Below are 9,147 nucleotides of genomic sequence, written 5' to 3'. Positions count from 1 at the left end.
AAAAAAAAAAAAAAAAAAAAAAAAAAAAAAAAATCACCTGGAAGTCATTTTAAAAAACACAAACTTCAGTTCTAATACAACTGACTACATAGCAGACAGAGGCCCTGGGTGCTATCTTCAGCACAAACTAAAAAGCAAGTAAGTCTAGCAGTCACCACACAGAGAATAGTAAACGTTGCTAGGAAATCCACAGTGGGAAAGAGATGCCGTCTCATCTAGGCGGGTTGATCTCTTCTGATGAAGATCCTGCTAACCCGTTGCTCCTTCAACCCGGCTGCGTCGCTCAGTTATCCTTTCAAGCTTCTTTGTGCTCGGTACCAGGCTTGGTACCAGGTGGAGTCAGGCATTGTCACTTAACCTTTACTGTCATTCTCAGAGGTTCACAGTTATCCCCACAGCCTAGACGGGTGACTCACTGAATCCCTGACAGTCGCTAAAATGTAACTAAAAAGGCCACAGCAAACAGCGCTTGAATCACCCCGGGTACCATCTGAGAAACTTCATGGATACAATGTACTCAATCTCCAAAACCCTAAGTCTTATCACCCTTACCAACCAGGCAGAGGGGAGACCATGGTGCACATCAGCTGCCCAATGCCTCTTGTGTCCAACAAAACCAGCCAAAGACAATAACCCGAAGCCTGAAACTTGACTCAGCTTAGAGCTATCAGAAGAGCACTTACTTGTACAAACAAGGCCTGTGTCCAACCCACAGTACCACAAAACCCAAATCAAAAGTGCACAGTGGACCACAGGTGGGGCCAGGTGGGAAACCCAAGCCCCTTCTTTGTACCTGCTTTGCACACGCTGCTTTAAACCCTTCCACAGGCAACTCCTCCTGGGGTGAAATCCACTCACCTCCAAGTAACAACAGGACGATTACCCGGAGATACTCTGGTTTAATTAAACCAGAGTGGCTGAACCCTGCAGGGGCGGTGGCAGAGGCAGGAAAGTCACCAGGAGTTTGAGGCCTTAGAGAGTGAAACCTTGTCTCAAAAAAAAACAACCTCTAGCAGTTCTGTGCACGTGCACGTTTATATTATACACGTACTTAACTCATGGCATTTATTTCAACCAAGGAGTCCAAGCAACGGAAAAAATCAGAGAAGCCTGTTCACGAAGCCCGGAAGGTGACCCAAGTCCATACATGATCAACACTACCGTACACTATAGAGCAAATACCCTCTGTTTCCAGGTTTCATTTCATGCATCTATTCAGTTTTGGTGTTTTGCTGCTGCCATCTTTCTGCATGGTACTGGGAACCGAACTCAGAGCCTTGCAGGTGGTAAGCAGGCTCTTTACCACTGAGCAACGTCCCCAGGCCTCAATTAACTATGGTTCAAAGAAATCAGGGTCTCTCTGTCACTATCTGGAGGGAAAATTAGCCACACCTGTCTGAAAAGGAAGCACAAAACAAACCACATCCTGCGCTGGGTGGTGCGGCTTATAAAATGCATCATTACTGTATATGTGCCATTGAGGCCAAGGAAAGCCATTACCAGCTATGGACAAAATGCTCTGTTTTCCCACGAAATTTAAGAACATCCCATTCTGAGAGATCGTGAGAAAACATACCTCTTAAAATTGGGGGGTGGGGGGCGGGATTTTAGCTCAGTGGTTCTGCCGCCTCCTTTGCAAAGTGCAAGGACCAGAGTTCAATCCCAGGTACCAAAAACAAACAAACAAATTCATTTTTTCCAAAGCCTGCCGTGAGATGCAATCACATATCCCATTTGGTCTTCCTCCTTCCTCCCCTTCCCTCTTGAGTACTGGGGATCGAACCCATGGCCTCAGGCAACGTCAGCCTTGTGCCCCACCACTGACTGAGCTACCCCAGCCCATCCGGTGTTCAGCGGCAAACCCCGGAGCGCACCAACACAGACGCCGCTCCGCCCCGGCCAGCCCGCCCACAGCCGAGGCGAACCCACCTTCAGGTTGCCTTTGGTGGTAAAGGCGCGTCCGCACACGCTGCACACGAAGGGTTTCTCTCCGGTGTGCGTCCGCTCGTGGATCTGCAGGGCGCTGGCCGAGGAGAAGTTCTTCCCGCACCGTGTGCAGGCATGCTGCTTGGCTTGCCGGCGGGGCTGGGCGGCCAGCAGCGGGGTCATGCCTGGGGACACGGCGGAGGGGCCTCCAAATGTGCCGGGAACTTCCACTTTGACATAGGTGGGCTGCGCTCGGATGAACGGCGAGGGGAGACTGCTGCGACCTGGTATGGGGAAGGGAGAGAGATCCACACCTTTATCATCCGACACCCTTCCACTCTTCCAAACAAAAGAAGCCTTTCAAAACAAGCGCCCGCTGGACAAGTGGAGAACACGTTTGGGAAATTTGTACCTCAAAAGCAGCTTCCCTTGGAATTGCATGTTTGCATCAAGAATAAAGACTAAGGAAATTTTACAGTGTTGGTTTGTACAAAGGTATGGGCCGCACAGGAACACATGCAAGTCAAATTGAAGTTTCTGCATCAAAAGTCACCTTTCAAGTATGCCCAAAGTCACTACCTGTGATTCTATGACACAGCTCTTCCCTTATTTTTATTTTTTGGTACCAGGGATCAAACTTGGGCCCTTGCGCTTGTGAGGCAGGCGGTGGAACCACTGAGCCAAATCCCAGGCAGCTCTTCCCTTATTTTACAACTAATGACATAAACAGGTGCCCACAGTTGATATGTGCACTTGAAGTAGGTTAGTCTCTCCCCCTCACCAGTGATTAATCTGTGAACATTCCGACAGGGAGCTGGACCCCAGAATCAAGCAACTATGGCTCATTTTAGGGAATGAAAAGCAGTGCCCACTTCCCAAAGATACTTCTATTGGGATTTATTTTAAATCGTCAATGTCCCATGGGCTCAAAGGCAAAAATAAAGCCAGGTGTGGTGGTGCACACCTGTAAATCTCAGCACTCAGGAGGCTGAGGCAAGAGGATCCCTGAGTTCAAGGTCAGCTTGAATTAATTACACAGCAAGATCCCACCTCAAAAAAACCAAAAAAAGGCCAGGGATTTAGCTCAGTGGCGCTGCTGCCTGCCTCGCAAGCACAAGGTCCGGAGTTTGATTCCTGGTAACAAAAAAAAAAAAAAAAAAAAAAAAGACAACAAAAACCAATAAAAATTGTTCTGTCCATACCTAATTGACATTAACCATTATAAATCTAAAAAGCGTGTTCACTGCCGGGATAGAGGTAATTATTATGTCCCTCTACCCAGAAGTACAGAAAAGCTAATCGCCCTACAGAGGAGCTGCTTCAGGTCATACTCCGTTTGTCAAGTTCAACCCAGGTTCCTTTTTGATGACCTTGAGCCCAAAACGGACATAAGTTAAATCCAAAGTTCTATCACCTTCCATCTCAGGGCGGCTGTTCTCGGAGCTCTCGGCTTTGACCCCAGTATCGGGGGACCGTGACTTGCTGCTTTCCGCTTGGCTATTGGCCGGGGACAGTGGCTGAAAGGACATGGTCTCCACGGCGTCCGGGCTCCGGCTCGGATACTCCTTGTCGCCCGCAAGCGAGGAGTCGTCGTTGGTCCGCCCGTCGCTCTCCGTGGAGCCGTTCTCTCGGCTGCTCTGGCGCTGTAGGCCCAGGGGGGCAGGGCCCGCTTTCCCGGGGGCCTCCTGGGAAGTCGCCCCTGAGAACCCCAGAATGGGCGATGCCACGTGGGCGCTGGGAGGCGCCGCGGGCACCTGCAAGGAGCCACAGGGGGCCTCGTGGGTGCCGATCTCATCTATATCGATGCTGCCCGCAACATCGTCATGGCCGGTGGCACCTGCACCGTTGCCCTCACTGGCCACGGTGGGCTCGGGACCCGCAAAGTCACAGGGACTCCCCGGCAGGGGCGTGTTGGGGATCTGGCCGCCCATGTGCATGCGGATGTGTTGCTGCAGCATGACTGCATTGGTGAACTTCTTCTCGCAGATGGGGCACGAATGCTGCATCTTCACGGACGTGCTGGTTCGGTGGACCCCGAGGTGCGTCTTCAAGTTGCCTTTGGTGGAGAAGGCCCGGCCACAGATCTTGCATTGGAACGGCCTCTCACCAGTGTGGGTGCGGTAATGCATCTTGAGAGAGCTCTGGCAGCTTAAGACTCGATGGCAAATGATACATTCATTGGGGTCGGCGGTGGCCTTGTCGATGTTCTCCACGAGCTGCTGCAATTTCAGCGTCTCTGACCCCGGCTCAGAGGGCCCGCTCCCAGGGAAGCTGCTAACCCTTGGGGGATTCTGGCTGGGCCCCGCCCCAGGCAGTGTGGGTCTACCCTCACTTTCTGGGGAAGGCCGGGGCTGCGGGCCACCCACGAGGTCCTTGGGGTTGGCCCCCGAGGGGATAGGTGGAGGTAGCCCTACGGGAGGGGTCCCCGTTACAAGGACGGGTTTGCTGTCTAAAGGGAGGCTCGAATCCCCCACAGGGACAGGGACAGAGAGTGCACAGGGGACGCCATTGCCTGCCACCACTTTGTCCTGGAATTCGGCAAACAGCCGGGGGTTTGCCTTCACCTGGGGGTGACGGTGAAAGTGCACCTTGAGGTTGCCCTTGGTGGTGAAGCGATGACCACAGACAGAGCACACGAAGGGTCTCTCTCCGGTGTGGGAGCGGAGGTGGATCTGCAAGGAGCTATCAGTCCCAAAAACCTTGCTACAGTACTTACACTTGTGCTTGTAGATGACCGCCTCATCTTTGGGTTTGACATCCGCCGCGGAGATGTTGGGGGGCTTCCCTTTCCCTTTCTTGGACGGGTCTAGCGCCACAGCGGAGAAAGGGCTCTGGAAGACCACAGAGCCCGGGGCCTGAGGTAGCAAAGCCCCCGGAAGTCGAGACATGACATTCGGGAGCACCCGAGTCCCATCCGGCTTCAGGGCAAAGGGCGCCAGCCCCGGGGACAGGGAGCCATGGGCGGGAGGGACGTTGGCGTGAGGTAGCTTGGCTGGTTTCAAGGCATCCAGAGACAGACCCGGGCTTCCGGCCTTCTGGCTGAGCAAGGCCACGGCGGCAGACACTTGCTGGGACACGTGGCTGCCCAAGGTCTTCAGGGCTTCGGCCCCGGCCACACCCGAGTGGAGGGCGTGCGCGGCCCACATGTTCACCTGGAGCCGGATCTGCTCGGTGAGCTGGATCTGCTGTAGCTGCTGCTGCTGCAGACACAAGATCTGCTCCAGGACCCACGGGATGCTGTTGGGGCCGGCCACGGGCGCGGGGGCTGCATCCGCGCTGCGCTGGTTCACGGCCACCTTGGTGCCCCGGAGCGCCTGCAGAGTCACGTTGGTGTTGGTCACTTTGCCTTTGGGTAAGTAGCTGATGTCCTGCGGGGCGGGCGGCAGAGCGGCCTCCGTCTTCAGGTACAAGACGGACTCCGCGCCCGGCTTCTCCTTCCCGTCCCCGGAGTTGCCGCCGCTCTCCCTGGGGCTGTCCTTACTGCCTGGGCTCTGCGGCTGGTGGCTCCGCACGGCTCGGGAGAAGTCCTCTGAAGACACCGGCCCCTCACTGTCGTTCATGATGAGGACAGGTGGATTTTTAGTGCAATTTTTCTTATGTTCCAGGAGCTCAGAGAGAACAAAGAACTCGGCACAGCACTTGTCACAGACGTGGGTCTCCTCCCGTCGAGGCCGCTTTCCTGCAGTTCTGTCTCCATCCACTTCGTCACCATGGCCTACGTAATTCATTGGGACACCTGGGAGAGGAGAGAAAAAGCTCAGAATTCTGTCCCCAGAAGGGATGCAGAGCAAGCTCATGGGGAGCTGCAATAACTCATGGGACAGAGCTGCAAGAGCTTGGTTTCCAATGGCAACAGAGTATATAATGGAAAAAAAGTCACCAGGGGCCAGGGATTTGGCTCAGTCATTCCGCCGCCTGCCCTGCAAGCACAAGGACCAGAACTTGAACCCTGGTACCAAAAAAAAAAAAAAAGCCACCGACTCTGAATGAATGGGCCCCATTTCTGTTGTAGGTGGATTTGTGTCCCCAGAATGGATACAACCAAACCTAACCAGTCCCCACCCAGACCCAGTGCCTGCCAGCATTGTAAGACACAGAACACGGGGCTAGGAAGGCAAAGAAGCCAAGTGAAGAACTGCCCAGCCGGGGGCTCCTCTGGCCTCTAGGGTCAATCCTGCTGACACCTAAATGCACACATCTGGCCCCCGCACTGTCCCAAGACTCCAGTTTGGGAAAGCAGCCCTAGAAAATGGATGCATTGTAAATGAACGCCACCCTACCCTCAGCACCTCTCTGAGCTGGCTTGCAAAGCAAACAGATCTGAAGCAACAAGCAGGACACAGGAACTTGCTCAGATCACAGCGGCTGGAAAGGAAACCTGCAGAAAATTACTCATGCAATCAATCTTGTGAGCACCCACTTACCAGGGAGGATGCTCAAAGTTTAAAGGCACCAACAGCCATGATGAAAGCACTATGCTCGTTTAAAATATGGAGAACAGAGGCTGGACGCAGTGGTGCACACCTGGACTCAGCAACTCTGGACTTAAGGCTAAACCGCACACACATTTGTACAAACCTACAAAAATCCATCTATCAAGGAAGGTATTTTTTTCCTAGAAATGTTTACAGCAGAAAAGAAGGGTAAATTCTGGTTGCCCTTAGGAAGAAGTGGGAAACAGATAATAAAGTGGACCTACGTTATATATGCTGCTCTACAGACAGCAGCCCAAGAATTACTTCAGAGAAGAAAGGGGCAGAGGACAGGATGCGTATGGAACAAACTCTCATTGGGGTTTGCACCTAAACACATAAATATCTACCTGGAAATTTTGAAATGATACAAGAGAAACTGCTGCAGATGCCCACTTGCTAGAGTGTGTCCAGAAGTTTGGGGTGGAATACTCTCCATTACAAACACTTTATGGACTGAGTGAGACATTTTTTTTGGGAGGTCATGCTAAGGATCAATCCCAGGGCCTTCACACCCGGCTACATCCCCAGCCCTTAGTTTATTTTTTTCCATGGCAAGATCTTGCTAATATGTTAAATTGCCCAGGGAGGCTCAAATTTGCAATCCTCCTGCCTCAGCCTCCCAGAGTTCTGGGATTATAGGTGTGTGTCACCGTGCCTGGCACTAAGGCATCTTTTGAATTAGTATCAAACAAGTCCAAGACACAGCTACTTTCTGTGCCACACTCTGTCCTTTTGTCTCAGCTATTCCACTTTTAGAAATTTCTAAGGCTCATGTTGCTTATTCCATTCCACTTTTTCTTTTCCGGGTTCCAGGGATCGAACTCGGGACCTTGTGCTTGCAAGGCAGGAGGCATCTAGTCTACTTTTTAAGGGTCAAAGCCAACTATGACCACCCTGCTCAAACAAGAACAGAATCAGACACCAGAGTCTTACACCTAAGTGCATTTGTCTTTGTAGCTATTCACTCCCATTTTACAGATGCGGAAACTGAGGCTTAAAATATCCTGAAGTTGCTCGAGGTGACACTGCCACCAAGAATAAAGAGCAAGGGCAGAATTCCTCAATGCTATTTAAGGAGGACAGGGCCGGGGATGTAGCTCATCCTGCTTTGCAAGTACAAGGTCCAGAGTTCAACCCCTGGTACCGAGAAAAAAAGGACAATAAAATGACACTTAGTTCGTGACTGTTTCTTCTACAGCCCATTTCAACCCTTCATGGGTATTTTTAATATTTTCGTCCAATTGCCCCTCTCCCATGAAATTTTTGTGGCACAAATATATACGCTTATATATTGCAGTTCCTCTGTGGGCCCCAGTTTTTATGCCAGTAAGTTTCCCCTCTTCCCACAGTGTTCATCCTTTTGGGGCAGTCCCCTCTCATTTGGTGTATGCAGGCTTCTCACTTGTTTTATTTGATGCTAGAAGTGGAACCCAGGGCCTTCTACACGCGAGCAGGGGTCTCTACACTAAACTACATCCCAGCTCCTAAGGCAAGCCTTCCTGAACTGGGGTCCAGGGGATGAAGAAAACCAAGCTCATTTAACCTCTAACATGAACTAAAAATGACATTTCTTCCTTGTTATTTATTCTTTATTAATAATAAGTAGCATGTCATTACAGTCTGTGAGAGGATCATCTCCAGGATCTCTGCTAGACTGTGGACACCTGTGGATATATAAAATGGTACAGGGTTTACTCAGGAGGCTGAGGCAGGAGGATCAAGAGTTTGAGGCCAACCTGGACTAGACCTTATCCCAATAAATACATAAGTGGAATGTGTTCAACTTGTACATCCTATACACTTTAAATCATCCCTAGATGATTTGTAATATGTAATACAGAAACAAAAATCCACACAGACAAAAGTCAAGTACAGATGCAGTTTTTTCCTGGGCATTTATTTCTGAACCGTGGTTGGTTGAATCCAGAGGCACAACAGGCTGATGCAGCGGGGCCAACCACGGTCCTCACTCTGGAGGACTACCCTGGGGCGTGATCTGTCCCCTCGGTAAGATCTGTGTAGCTTGAGCATTAGGTTGAGAAGGGATCTTGGCACAAAGAAGGTTAAGCTCCCGGTTCTCCAGTCCCCAGAGTGATTTACAGCCTGCAAGCCAGCTGCCCGTGCTGCACACACAAGCCCACCTCTGCTGCAGCCTCCCGCCACACCAGAAAACAGACCACCAGTGGCTATTTGCTCATGCGGTAAAAAGGACTTCGATATCCACACCACCATTGTCAAATACTGAACCCGTATTTGCCGGGCAGTCGAGAGGACCGGGTGGGGAACAATCGCTGGGTATGGGTAAATTAACTCAAAGGAAAAAAGCAAAGTTCAGAAGGATTACGGGGCAACCGGGTCCTCCTCTCCCTCCACCCCACCCCCACCCCGATTTTAGGAATGTTATCTCTCAGCATCTAGTTATCCAATAAGTTGGAAGAATGCAGTAAACCCGGCAGGGGTCTTAGATTCAATCACTGCCAAATGGATAGAAAATACTCTTACTATTGTATAGGGAGAAAGTTAATCTACTAGAGGCCAATCAAATTCTGGAGACACTAAAACGCTTAAAAAAATAAAACCCTGTATATCTTGATAAAAGCATTATGAGTCAAGCTTATCTTCTTTCTCATTCCTATATTAAAGGACAATGAGGAGATTATCTAAGTACACAATATCTTCCACCCTCCCCCACACCCAGGATAAGTGCTTACCAAAAAAAAAAAAAAAAAAAAGAGAGACAATTTTG

General features: G+C 50.8%; 1 protein-coding gene across 2 annotated transcripts in view; it reads right to left on the bottom strand.

The window, feature by feature from the left end:
- Nucleotides 1–9,147, bottom strand: part of Sall4 (spalt like transcription factor 4) — a 24,863-nt gene that overhangs the window by 1,429 nt on the left and 14,287 nt on the right. Inside the window, exons 2-3 of one of the 2 annotated variants that reach the window (XM_010618203.1) lie at nucleotides 3,341–5,662; nucleotides 1,930–2,210 (exon numbers count right to left, since the gene is read on the bottom strand). In XM_010618203.1, coding sequence (XP_010616505.1) covers nucleotides 1,930–2,210; nucleotides 3,341–5,662 — 2,603 coding nt within the window. The remainder of the gene's footprint in view (nucleotides 1–1,929; nucleotides 2,211–3,340; nucleotides 5,663–9,147) is intronic. The other variant, XM_010618204.1, reaches the window with a different exon arrangement.

This window comes from Fukomys damarensis, unplaced genomic scaffold (genome assembly GCF_012274545.1).
Source record: "Fukomys damarensis isolate Sample0158 unplaced genomic scaffold, DMR_v1.0_HiC HiC_scaffold_22, whole genome shotgun sequence".
Taxonomy (NCBI): Eukaryota; Metazoa; Chordata; class Mammalia; order Rodentia; family Bathyergidae; genus Fukomys; species Fukomys damarensis.
The sequence above is the reverse complement of the archived record's forward strand: the minus strand, read 5'-3'. Positions and strand labels throughout refer to the sequence as shown.